Source organism: Erythrolamprus reginae, chromosome 8 (genome assembly GCF_031021105.1).
Source record: "Erythrolamprus reginae isolate rEryReg1 chromosome 8, rEryReg1.hap1, whole genome shotgun sequence".
Lineage (NCBI taxonomy): Eukaryota > Metazoa > Chordata > Lepidosauria > Squamata > Dipsadidae > Erythrolamprus > Erythrolamprus reginae.
This window is the reverse complement of record NC_091957.1, coordinates 52,120,636-52,133,930: the sequence shown is the minus strand read 5'-3', so window position 1 is coordinate 52,133,930 and position 13,295 is coordinate 52,120,636. Positions and strand designations below refer to the sequence as shown.

General features: G+C 43.1%; 1 protein-coding gene across 4 annotated transcripts in view; it reads left to right on the top strand.

Annotated features, from left to right (window-relative positions):
- GRIA3 (glutamate ionotropic receptor AMPA type subunit 3) overlaps window positions 1-13,295 on the top strand; it is a 193,894-nt gene that overhangs the window by 67,769 nt on the left and 112,830 nt on the right. For all 4 annotated transcript variants that reach the window (XM_070759890.1, XM_070759891.1, XM_070759888.1 and 1 more), the window contains exon 4: window positions 6,617-6,804. In XM_070759890.1, coding sequence (XP_070615991.1) covers window positions 6,617-6,804 — 188 coding nt within the window. The remainder of the gene's footprint in view (window positions 1-6,616; window positions 6,805-13,295) is intronic.

Here is a 13,295-nt window from a genome sequence, read left to right as displayed (position 1 = left end):
CTTCTTGCTGGCACACACACCACTGTAGATAATAAAACCCACGCCTCTCCCAAGTTTTCAGCCTTCGAGGCCACAAGCCAGAATCAGAGACGCCAAGGATCGAAGCAAGGTCACAGGACTCCTAAAAGATAACTCTCCATAATACAAGAAGGGCGGGCCTGCCTTTTCAATCTTTCTGAGGAGAACCACACCCAAACCCAGCTGTTGCCTATTAGGGATGGAAATACCTGGCTAATTGTCCCCTTCGTTGTGCTGCCCTTCTCTGCCTCATATCTATGATGGCTTGTCCGTTCTCATCTAATGACTCCACGCTACTCACTGGGGAGAGCTCCCCCCCGGGGGTCTCAGGCTGTTCTCCCTCCTCCTCATCCTGACATTCCTCTTCCCCATCTGCCTTGTCCTCCTCCTCCTCCTGTTCCTCGTCCTCCCCCTCTGAGCATGGAGCCGGCAGAGTTCCAGCCATTCCCTGAGGAGCCTCAGACTGAATCACAACACTTATCTAGAAAAGTTCTTAAGTAGAGGCGTTCTTGTCACATATACGTATCACATGTATCATAAATATACTAGAGTTGCAGCTTAGTGTAGAGGGAAAGTGTATATTTTTTAAATCATTGCCAATAAAGGTTAAACATCAAGAGTCTTTTTTCGACACAGAAAGACAATTCAAATAGCCCAATATTTGGTGTTTCTGGGACATTTATCTAACGCAGAGTAAGTAACACAGAAACTCATGCTTTATAAATTATTTTCTAATTCTAATTCTATTCCTGGGGTTGTTTTTCCAAAGGAATAATGTTTATCATTACTTGAACTCAGCAGTTGGATGGGGGGGGGGGGACTTTAATTTTTTAAAAGAGCCATCTATCAATATGCAGGCAGAAGTATATAAAAAAAATTAATTTGCTCGGTATGTAATTTAAGATGATGTATGCTTTTGAAATTATTGCACTTCCATTGCATATTTTTTGCCAGTAGTAAATGAATCTTTCTGCACCACCGTTAAAGTGTGAGGCAGATTCCATTGAGCATTTTAAGCGAACTAATGTTTGAATCCAAGTTATTGAACAAATATTACAACTGTTTAGACAAGGGGTGTCAAACTCGATTTCATTGAGGGCTGAGTCAGGATTGTGTTTGATCTCAGAGGGACAGGGGGGGAGGAGTATGGCCAGGGGATGTGGGCAGCTCACATCACTCTTCAAGGCTCCATTTTTGACCCCAATGACCCCCCTGTCAGCAAAAATGGAGCATGGATCTAAGCACAGCATGGGCCAAATCTGGCTTCTGGTACTTGCATTTGACACCCCTGGTTTAGATGATGTGATAGAGGGAAAGCTCGTTGTATTGAAGATTTAAGATTGCTTCTGTTTTTAGCTGGAAATGGATCTGATGTAGAATAGAATAGAATAGAATAGAATAGAATAGAATGGAATGGAGTGGAGTGGAGTGGAGTAGAATAATGGAATGAATAAAGAATAGAGTAGAGTAGAAATGGAATGAAGAAAGAATAGAATAGAATGGAATGGAATGGAGTGGAGTGGAGTAGAATAATGGAATGAAGAAAGAGTAGAGTAGAGTAGAGTAGAGTAGAGTAGAGTAGAGTAGAAATGGAATGAAGAAAGAATAGAATAGAATAGAATGGAATGGAGTGGAGTGAAGTAGAATAATGGAATGAAGAAAGAGAAGAGTAGAGTAGAAATGGAATGAAGAAAGAATAGAATGGAAGGGAAGGGAAGGGAAAGGAAGGGAAGGGAAGGGAAGAAAAGAAAAGAAAAGAAAAGGAGAAGAGAAGAGAAGTTGGAAGGGACCTTGAAAGTCTTCTAGTCCAATCCCAAGATTTGTGCACAATGGGTGCCCAAGATTTTTCTTGCCGGTTGCTGAGTTTTGGATTTTTTTGGCTGAAGGAGAATGGGTATGGCGCCACTGCATTGATTGATGTTTGCTCTCTGGAGTATGATGATAAGCCCAAGTTTCATCTCCTGTCACTATACAGTTGAGAAAAGCCTCGCCTTCAATCTGCAAATGGAAGAGAGGAAGACTGGGAGGGGAGAGGAGAGAAGGGAGGGAGGGAGAGCAGAAGGGAGAAGGAAGGAAGGGTAGATAGAAAGAAAGAAAAAAAGAAAGAAAGAAAGATAAATGAAGAAAGAAGGAAAGAAAGACAGATAGATAGATAGATAGATAGATAGAAAGAAAGAAAGAGAAATGAAGAAAGAAGGAAAGAAAGAAAGATAGATAGATAGATAGATAGAAAGAGAAATGAAGAAAGAAGGAAAGAAAGATAGAAAGAAAGAAAGAAAGAAAGAGAAATGAAGAAAGAAGGAAAGAAAGAAAGATGATAGATAGAAAGAAAGAGAAATGAAGAAAGAAGGAAATAAAGAAAGATAGAAAGAAAGAAAGAAAGAAAAAAGAAAGAACTTGCCCTTCTGTCTTGCAAATGTGCAAAGACTTACAAATGTACCATTAAAATAATTTCAAAGCAGGGGATCTGAGCCTTTCTTTTTTTGATGAACAAGGAAGATGTTTTGCAACTCACTCAATCAACTCTCTTTTTTGCCTTTCCCTGGATTAGATCTTTTGAGGGTCTTTGAACAGACTTCAATTGTTTTCTTTCTAAGCAGCCGCCGCTCACCTCCTGCTGAAAATTACCTGATTGTTACAAAAGTCTGCAGTTCCTGACTTCAAGCCTTCAGCCTTCCTGGAACAGAGATCAACCGTCTCCCCCAGCGACTTGGCACTGTCCTCCAACCCACTAATTACTAACTGCAGGATTCCTAATTAGATCCTTTTTTCCTTGCATAAATTCCTAAACAGGAGCGGGCCGATAGTCATTTGCATCGGCGCCAGCCAACGACAGTTGTCGTTTGATTTTTTGCAAACTCCCCTTTGCAACAGAATACCCTAGGAAAGCAGACTATCAATCCTAGGTCTAGAAAGCTTAGAACTACGTCGCCTAAAACACGATCTAAGTATTGCCCACAAGATCATATGCTGCAACGTTCTACCGGTCAATGACTACTTCAGCTTCAATCGCAACAACACAGGAGCACGCAACAGATTCAAACTTAATACGAACCGCTCCAAACTTGACTGTAAAAAATATGATTTCAACAATCGAGTTATCGAAGTGTGGAACTCATTACCGGACTCAATAGTGTCAACCCCTAACCCCCAAGATTTCTCCCCTAGACTTTCCACGATTGACCTCTCCAGGTTCCTAAGAGGCCAGTAAGGGGCGTACATAAGTGCACTGGTCTGCCTTTCGTCCCCTGTCCAATTGTCTTTCCTCTCTTTCACCTATCATATATATTCTCTTCCTTTCATATATCCTCTCCTCTTAGTTCACTTTTACCCTTATATATATTACCATATGTCTATTTTTCTTCCTATGTACTTGTGTATTGGACAAATGAATAAAAATTTTTAAAAAAATCTCCGGGGGGAGTTGGTTCCAGAGGGCCGGGGCCGCCACAGAGAAGGCTCTTCCCCTGGGGCCTGCCAAACGACATTGTTTAGTCGACAGGACCCAGAGAAGGCCAACTCTGTGGGACCTTATCGGTCCCTGGGATTCGTGCGGTAGCAGGCAGTTCCGGAGGTAGTCTGGTCCAAAGCCATGTAGGGCTTTAAAGGTCACAGAAGTCTAGAGTTTTACGGGCAATCAAGTCTTTATTTTTAAAAATCATGGCCCTTCAACTTCATTTGCAATTTGTCTTAAAGATAAGAAGTACAACATTCAACACTTTTAAGCGCAGGTAGTAAAGCAACAATTGTTCTCCCCTTAGGTTTGGGTTGTTTTTTTTTTAAAAAAAGATGTAAATTTCTACTTTAATTGCACTTGGAGTTTTCAACTATCAAATGAGTCATTTGTAAGCTGATGAATAACCAAGGCTTGTACCTACTCTTTTCTTTGACAAGTAGTGGAATTGTAATGTTGTCTCACCCATCACAGCCATCGTTGTAAAATACGATGTTAAGGAAGATTGGATTCATTGTATTATACATATGTAAATCTTCTGTTTTACCCGTCTCTGGAGAGAGTGGGGAAGACAGACAGTATTCCCAAACACAACACACATTCATTGTGAAGGAATAAAATGCAACTCAGGAAGATCTAAGAGCCACAATGAAATGCAAAAGTCAAGGCAGCATTAAGGGAGCCTGAAAACCCCCGCTCAAAAGTTATAATTTAAAATAGGCCGTGCTTCAAAGGGCTGGGGATTGGATCTTTTTTTGCAAAAGGCACAAAAGCAAGCGGATAAGTCCATTAGCACCTTTACGCATCGTGAGGATGAAATCTCACATCAGTACTAAACGGTGGAAAAGTTGCCACATATTGATTAGGCGCGCTAGTTTCCATGAATATGTCCGGCTGAAATAATGCAGTCTTCAGGTGGGTTTTTCCACTCTCCTGTATCTTCTCTATCATCTTCAAGGACGGGTCAACCCAAAGCTAATAATAGTAGTCTAGCAGAGATGTGACAAGGCACAAGTCAGCTCCATACATGAATGGAATGGAATGGAATAGAATGGAATAATATGGAATGGAATGGAGTGGAGTGGAGTGGAATGGAATGGAATGGAATGGAATGGAATAGAGTAGAGTAGAGTAGAGTAGAGTAGAATAGACTGCTCAAAAATAAATAAAGGGAACACTCAAAGAACACATCCTAGATCTGAATGAATGAACTATTCTCATTGAATCCTTTGTTCTGTACAAAGTTGAATGTGCCCAACAGCAGGTGAAATTGATGGTCAATAAGTGCTGCTTCCTAAGTGGACAGTTTGGTTTCACAGAAGTTTGATTTATTTGGAGTTATATTGTGTTGTTTAAGTGTTCCCTTTTTCGCCCCAGCAGTGTAGTCAGCAGAAAAGGACATTGCACCCCTAACTTATCCCGGAGTATAAGTGGGTTTCTATTCTTGGGAAAAGAGGAGGAGGAGGGGAGGAGCAGGGGGAGTGGGAGGGGAAGGGAAGAAAGAAAGAAGGAAGGAAGGAAAGAAAGAAAGAAAGAAAGAAAGAAAAAAGAAAGAAGGAAGGAAAGAAAGAAAGAAGGAAGAAAGAGAAAGAAGGAAGGAAGGAAGGAAGAAAAGAAAGAAAGAAGAAAGAAAGGAAGGAAAGAAAGAAAGAAAGAAAGAAAGCTTCATAGATAGCCTTCAAGGTAGAAATTACACTTTCCCCTGTTGCTCTGCAGTGAGCCCTCTGGAGTTTGACTCAGTCTGCTTAAATCCCAGCCTCCATTGTTCATGGCAAGTGAATTGCCCACTTGCAAGCATAAACTTCCCACTGCGACTAGCTTTGTTCCTTCCCAGCTTCCTTTCTGCTCTGTTGAAATGGCTAAATGAGTCGATATTACCTTAATGGGAGCTTTAGAAGTGTTATTTAATATGATTACTTTTTTTTTTAAACACACCACATGAAATTAAAAAAAATAAATGAATCTCGGTAAAAGCACAAGGCCCCTTATTTTGCGCCTTGGATATTCACCGTAATAACTTAATTGGCATTTTCCTGTATCTGGGAATGGAGTCTGTGCTATTCTGCTCCAGTTTTGGAAGTCTGGTAACCTGGGACGGTGATATAAGGGGAGGGCTGGAAAAAACACTGAATTAATGCCTCTGTTTCCTCCAGGCATATGGGACTTTAATACCCACCAGTCCTAGACAGAGTGATCCAATGGTACTGGACTGTGAAGATGGTGTCCACCACTTGGTTACAGTTCAGTATTGCAAGTTACCGTAACTCTGTTTCCTCCCAGGAGATTCCTAGAGAGGCCCCACAGAGGTTTCTCCCTGCCTTTTCCAGCCCTGTTTCCTCCCAGGAGATTCCTAAAGAGGCCCCACAGAGGTTTCTCCCTGCCTTTTCCATCCCTGTTTCCTCCCAGGAGATTCCTAAAAAGGCCCCACAGAGGCTTCTCCCCACCTTTTCCGCCCCTGTTTCCTCCCAGGAGATTTCTAGAGAGGCCCCACAGAGGCTTCTCCCCGCCTCTTCCGGTCCTGTTTCCTCCCAGGAGATTCCTAGAGAGGCCCCACAGCGGATTCTCCCTGCCTTTTCCGGCCCTGTTTCCTCCCAGGAGATTCCTGGAGAGGCCCCACCGAGGCTTCTCCCCACCTTTTCCGCCCCTTTTTCCTCCCAGGAGATTCCTAGAGAGGCCCCACAGCGAATTCTCCCTGCCTTTTCCGGCCCTATTTCCTCCCAGGAGATTCCTGGAGAGGCCCCACAGAGGCTTCTCCCCACATTTTCCGGCCCTGTTTCCTCCCAGGAGTTTCCTAGGGAGGCCCCATGGAGGCTTCTCCCCACCTTTTCCAGTTACAGTTTCGGAGGCTCAGGTTTGTAAGTGGAAAATGGTTCTTGAGAAGAGGCAAAAAAATCTTGAACACCCGGTTCTTATCTAGAAAAGTTCGTAAGTAGAGGCATCCTTAGGTAGAGGTACCACTGTATTTTACTACTCAGGTGACTGATGTTCAGCTTACAACCGGAGGAGGAGATTATTTTAACTCCCCAGCCTGGGACCTTGTTTTGTGGGTGCTCAAACTTCTAAATAAGAGCTTCTTTAAAACCCCAAACATGAGTTTTTATTTCTTGCAACTCCTCTCATCCACTTTCTTTTCACTTGCCTTAGGTTTTTCCATCCTCCAAGCAATTATGGAAGCCGCTGTGCAAAATAATTGGCAAGTGACGGCCCGATCGGTGGGGAACATCAAAGATGTCCAGGAGTTCAAGGCAATCATCGAAGAAATGGACAAGCGGCAAGAGAAGAAATACTTGATCGATTGCGAAGTAGAAAGGATAAACGTCATTTTGGAACAGGTGAGAACCAGCCGTGGGCTTGAGTCTTGCTGGCTATATTTCTTACATATGGTTTACATACAGGATGAACGTTGCTCATTGCCTCCTGGAAGGTCATCGGGATGAGGGAAGGAATGTCTTGCACTTTTTGTTAGATGTTTCAGATCCCCCTTTGGTGTTGCTGTTTCAAAAAAACCCAAGGCATGGGGTGAGGTATCATCAGTACGCGGATGATACCCAACTTTACATCTCCACCCCATGTCCAGTCAATGAAGCAGTGGAAGTGATGTGCCGGTGTCTGGAGGCTGTTGGGGCCTGGATGGGTGTCAACAGACTGAAACTCAACTCTGATAAGATGGAGTGGCTGTGGGTTTTGCCTCCCAAGGACAATTCCATCTGTCCGTCCATCACCCTGGAGGGGGAATTATTGACCCCCTCAGAGAGGGTCCGCAACTTGGGCGTCCTCCTCGATCCACAGCTTACATTAGAGAAACATCTTTCAGCTGTGGCAAGGGGGTATTTGCCCAGGTTCGCCTGGTGCACCAGTTGCGGCCCTATCTGGACCAGGAGTCACTGCTCACAGTCACTCATGCCCTCATCACCTCGAGGTTCGACTATTGTAACGCTCTCTACATGGGACTACCTTTGAAAAGTGTTCGGAAACTTCAGATTGTGCAGAATGCAGCTGCGAGAGCAATCATGGGCTGTCCTAAGTATGCCCATTTTACACCAACACTTTGCAGTCTGCATTGGTTGCCGATCAGTTTCCGGTCACAATTCAAAGTGTTGGTAATGACCTATAAAGCTCTTCATGGCACCGGACCAGGATATCTGTGAGACCCCCTTCTGCCGCACGAATCCCAGCAGCCAGTTAGGTCCCACAGGGTTGGTCTTCTCCGGGTCCCGTCTACTAAACAATGTCTTCTGGCGGGACCCAGGGGAAGAGCTTTCTCTGTGGCAGCTCCGACCCTCTGGAATCAACTCCCCCCAGAGATTAGGACTGCCCCCACCCTCCTTGCCTTTCGTAAACTCCTTAAAACCCACCTCTGTCATCAGGCTTGGGGGAACTGAGGCATCTCCCCCCTTGTCTATGTAACTTTGTGCATGATATGACTGTGGGTATGTATTTTATCTATTGGGGGGGGAGGTTGTGTTTTTTTTTTTGTAATGTAAAATTGTTATTTTAGATTTTAATTATTAGATTTCTTACCATGTATTGTTTTTATCACTGTTGGATTTGTATGCCACCCCTCTCCAAGGACTCGGGGTGGCTCACAACATGTCACAAACAATATATACAATATTTACAATATTTACAATATATCTAAAAATCCAATCAATATAACTACAAAACTTTAAAAACTCTCATAAAATTTAAAATCATTCATTGCCATTCACGCCACAAAACATATTACGTTTGTCGGCCAGGGGGCTAGGATCTAATGGCTCCGGGCCTGGCAGCATAAATAGGTCTTTCAGCTTTTACGGAAGGTGAGGAGGGTGGGGGCAGTGCGAGTCTCCGGGGGGAGCTGATTCCAGAGGGCTGGGGCTCACACAGAAAAGGCTCTTCCCGTAGGTCCTGCCAAATGACATTTTCTAGTCAATGGGACGTGGAGAAGGCCAACTCTGTGGGACCTAACTGGTCGCTGGGACTCATGCAGCAGAATTTAGGGTTGTTTCACTTCACCTCTTGCCTGTCTTTATTGAAAAATAATATAATAGAATAACAGAGTTGGAAGGGACCTTGGAGGTCTTCTAGTTCAACCTCCTGCTTAGGCAGGAAACCCTACAACACTTCAGACAAATGGTTATCCAATCTCTTCTTAAAAATGTCTATTGTTGGAGCATTCACAACTTCTAGAGGCAAGCTATCCCACTGATTAATTGGGATAGCAGCACTTGGATATCCATTTCAATAACCATGAATTTCTTTAATCCTGCCTTGAAGTTATCCAGGCTGACAGCTGTCGTGATCTCTTCTGGAAGGGAATTCCTTAAACCAATGGCCCTCTGGGTGAAGAAATATTTCCCTTTATTTGTCCTCAATTTCTTCCCTATGAGCTTTAAGGAAGGCCCCCTCGTCCTAGTATCAGGAAAGACTTAATAAACTCAATCTGTATAGTCTAGAGACAGAAGGGAAAGGGGGAGAACATGATTGAAACATTTAAATATGTGAAAGTGAACGCAAGAACAAGGGGGCACAATCGGAGGTTAGTTGGGGGAGAGATCAGAAGCAACATGAGAAAACATTATTTTACCAAAAGAGTAATAGATCCTTGGAACAAACTTCCAGCAGACGTGGTTGGTAAATCCACAGTCACTGAATTTAAACATGCCTGGGATAAACATATATCCATCCTAAGATAAAATACAGGAACTAGTATAAGGGCAGACTGCCGTCAATCTTCTGTGTTTCTATGTTTCTAATTCAGATATCCATTAAAATTCCTTGACGTTTCACAAGAGTTGAGGTCGGATTGCATGGTGCTTGTACCTCAGTATATAAATTTCCTATCAATACATACATCATCAGATACGGTGAATTATTGTCTTAAGGTGAGAGTGAAAAAAAGAGTACAACCCCATTATTTTTAAAATCAGCTCGCTGGCAAACTCTGATGTCATTGGATGGAAATTATTTATAAAAAGTTTAAATATTCTAGGTTGCAAATGGGTTTAAACATTATTTATGGATAGCTTAAATATTTTATAAACCCGCTCCATAGGGGGCCTGTCCCTACTGTTTTGTGAAGCGCCAGGCATGCTGCAGTTATAAATAAACCAGCTTTTACGGCTTGGAATTATCTAGAAGAAAAATATAGAGGGCCTTACTGCATCAATTTTACTCAGCAGAACTTTCGTTCCGAGGAACCGCAGCCTGGAACTTCATCTAATATTAGAAAATTCATTTAAAGTCAGTGATATAATTGACTGGGGGGCAATGATCAGCGAGTCTCCTCCATTATAAATAAATTGGAAGGAGGGATTCTGACAGCCTTCGGTTTCCAATTAAGCTTTAGGATTAATCTCCTTCGGTAACTCGGATGCCTGGTTTACATTTTGCAGTAAGCAATGAGGTTGCAGAAAAAGAAAATAATTGTTGCCGGGCCCAAGGTATTATTTATTCTGGAGATGGAGTGCTGAAAGTTAGCAGTTGCTAGCAATTGTATGTCAGGGTTCCCAAATATCACCCCCCCAATGGAAGAAAACTCCGAGTTTCCTCAAACTTCCATTAGAGAAACCTAAATCTGAAAGCTTCCAGGTTTTCCCCACCCAGAAGAGCCATTACCTTCCTTTCCTTCCTACCTTCCTTTCCTTCCTACCTTCCTTCCTACCTTCCTACCTTCCTTCCTTCCTTCCTTCCTACTTACCTACCTTCCTTCATATCTACATTCCTTCCTTACCTTCCTACCTTCCTACCTTCCTTCCTTCTTACCTTCCTTGCTTCTTACCTTCCTACACTCCTTCCTTAGTTCCTTCCTTCCTTCTTTCTTTCCTTCCTTCCTTCCTTCCTATCTACCTTCCTTCCTTACCTTCCTTCCTTACCTTCCTACCTTCCTTCCTTCTTACCTTCCTTGCTTCTTACCTTCCTACACTCCTTCCTTAGTTCCTTCCTTCCTTCTTTCTTTCTTTCCTTCCTTCCTTCCTTCCTATCTACCTTCCTTCCTTACCTTCCTTCCTTACCTTCCTACCTTCCTTCCTTCTTACCTTCCTTGCCTCTTACCTTCCTTCCTTCCTACCTTCCTTCCTTCCTTCTTTCTTTCCTTCCTTCCTATCTACCTTCCTTCCTTACCTTCCTACCTTCCTCCCTCCCTTCCTTCCTTCCTACCTTCCTTCCTTCCTTCCTACCTACCTTCCTTCCTTCCTTCCTTCCTTCCTACCTTCCTTCCTTCCTTCCTTCCTACCTTCCTTCCTTCCTTCCTTCCTTCTTTCTTTCTTTCCTTCCTTCCTTCTTTCTTTCTTTCTTTCTTTCTTTCTTTCCTTCCTTCCTTCCTTTCATCCATCCATCCAGCTCACCAGTAAGGTAAGAGGAAGCTGCCCCTCTAGAAGCAGTTTACAGAGTCAACCTCTTGCCTCCAACAATCTGTGTCCTAATTTTACCCACCTTGGAAGGATGGAAGGCTGAGTTAACCTTGAGCTGGGATGGCCAAACAAGCAAGATTGCACATGCCAGACAACATGACTTTATGTGCCACTTTGGGCACGCTTGCCATAGGTTCACCTTCAAGGACCTACACAATTTCAGTTAAGTGGCTGTCCAGCCTCTTCTTAAAAGCCTCCAGTGATAGAGTGCCCACAATTTCTGAAGGCAACTTCTGCTCCAGTAATTCATTGTCCTCAACCGTTAGCAAGTATATCCTGAATTCCAGGTTGTTTCTCTCTTTGATCAGTTTCCATCTAAAGCCTCGGTGGTGCAGTGGTTAGAGCACAGTAATGCAAGCTACTTCTGCTGATCACTGGCTGCCAGCAGTTTGGCAGATCGAATCCCAGTAGGCTCAAGGTGGACTCAGCCTTCCATCCTTCCGACGTTGATAAAACGAGGATGCAGATTGTTGGGGGCAAAAGGCTGATTTTCTGTAAACCGCTTAGAGAGGGCTGTAAAGCACGGTGAAGCGGTATATAAGTCTAAATGCTAAATGCTATTGCTATCCATTGTTCCTTGTCCTGCCTTCTGATGCTTTGTAGAATAATTTGACCCCCTCTCTTCTTTGTGGCAGCCCCTGCCTCAATTACTGAGATACTGCTATTACGTGGCCCCTAATTCTTCTTTTCTTTAGACTAGCCTGGACCCAAAACCTGCAGTCGTTCTTCCTATGGTTTAGTTTTCAAGCCTTTGAGTCTTTGGAGAGGGGCGGCATACAAATCTAATAAATTATTATTATTATTATTATTATTATTATTATTATTATTATTATTATTATCATCATCATCTTAGATGCTCTTCTCCTGTGTTGAAGATAAATATGATTGCAAAAGCAGAGACACTCAACCAAATTTTCATGAAATTGCTATAGCGTCTCTCTCTCTCCTTCCCTCCCTTTCTCTCTATTTCTCTTTCTCACTCACTCCCTTTCTTTCTCTTTCTCTCTTTTCCTTTCTTCCTCTTTTTCTCTCTCTCTCTGCCTTCCTTCCTCCCTCTCTTTCTCTTTCTTTCTCTTCCTCCCTTCCTTTCTTTCTCTCTCTTCCTTTCTTCCTTTCTCTCTCTTCCTTTCTCCCTGTCTCTTTCTTTCTTCCTCCCTCCCTCTCTCTTTTTTCTCTCCCTCCCTCCCTTTCTTTCTCTTTTTCTCTCTTCCTTTCTTCCTCTCTCTTCCTCTTTCTCTCCCCCCTCCTTCTTTCTTTCTTTCTCTCTCTCTCTTTCTCTCTCTTCCTTCCTCTTTCTCTCTCTCTCACTTTCTCTCTTCCTCCCTCCCTCTTTCTCTTTCTTTCTCTCTTCTCTCCCTCCTTTCCTCCCTTCCTCTCTCTCTCTTCTCTCTCCCCCTTTCACTCAGTTTTCCCTGGGCTTAAAAAAAAATGAGAACGTGCGAACAGATGAACCAACGTATGTGTTCTGCTGTGCCTTTCTGTTCTGCAGGAAGCCTTGATTAAATTATTATCAGATTCATTTGCTCCCGAGGGCCTGATGCCACTGTGCTTGATTGGTTGCGATAAGCCTGCCTCTCGTTCTCTTCAGATCCTCAAAATATTTCTTGATGACTTACATGCCATTGGCCTGAAGCTAGAAGGGCGGCCTGATTATTTTAAATGCACTATTTTTGGGTTCCATTAAAGCTCAGTGTTCTGTTTGAAAAAAAAATTAAATATATATTTAAAAAACGGGTTGCATATCTTCTGGAATTGCTGCATTTTCTCACGCGGCAGCCGGGTGGATGGTTTCATCCTGCACTCAAGCCTTTTGAATCTATGCTGGAAATCTATTAAGCTCTGCAAAGCGTCGAGGGAGCTTGTGATGTGGATCCAATGAGGTGGCGTTTGCGATAAGCCAATGGGCGGCAGGGAAGGAAGCCAATGGGATCGGCAGACCTAAAGGGATAGGGTTAGTCCTTAGAAACATAGAAACATAGAAGATTGACGGCGGAAAAAGACCTCCTGGTGCATCTAATCTGCCCTTATACTATTTCCTGTATTTTATCTTAGGGTGGATATATGTTTATCCCAGGCATGTTTCAATTCAGTGACTGTGGATTGACCAACCACGCCTGCTGGAAGTTTGTTCCAAGCATCTACTACTCTTTCAGTGAAATAATATTTTCTCACGGTGCTTCTGATCTTTCCCCCAACTAACCACATATTGTGCCTCCTTGTTGTTGTGTTCACTTTCCTATTAAAAACACTTCCCTCCTGAACCTTATTTAACCCTTTAACATATTTAAATGTTTCGATCATGTCCCCCCTTTTCCTTCTGTCCTGCAGACTATACAGATTGAGTTCATGAAGTCTTTCCTGATACATTTTATGCTTAAGACCTTCCACCATTCTTGTAGCCCGTCTTTGGACCCATTCAATTGCATCAG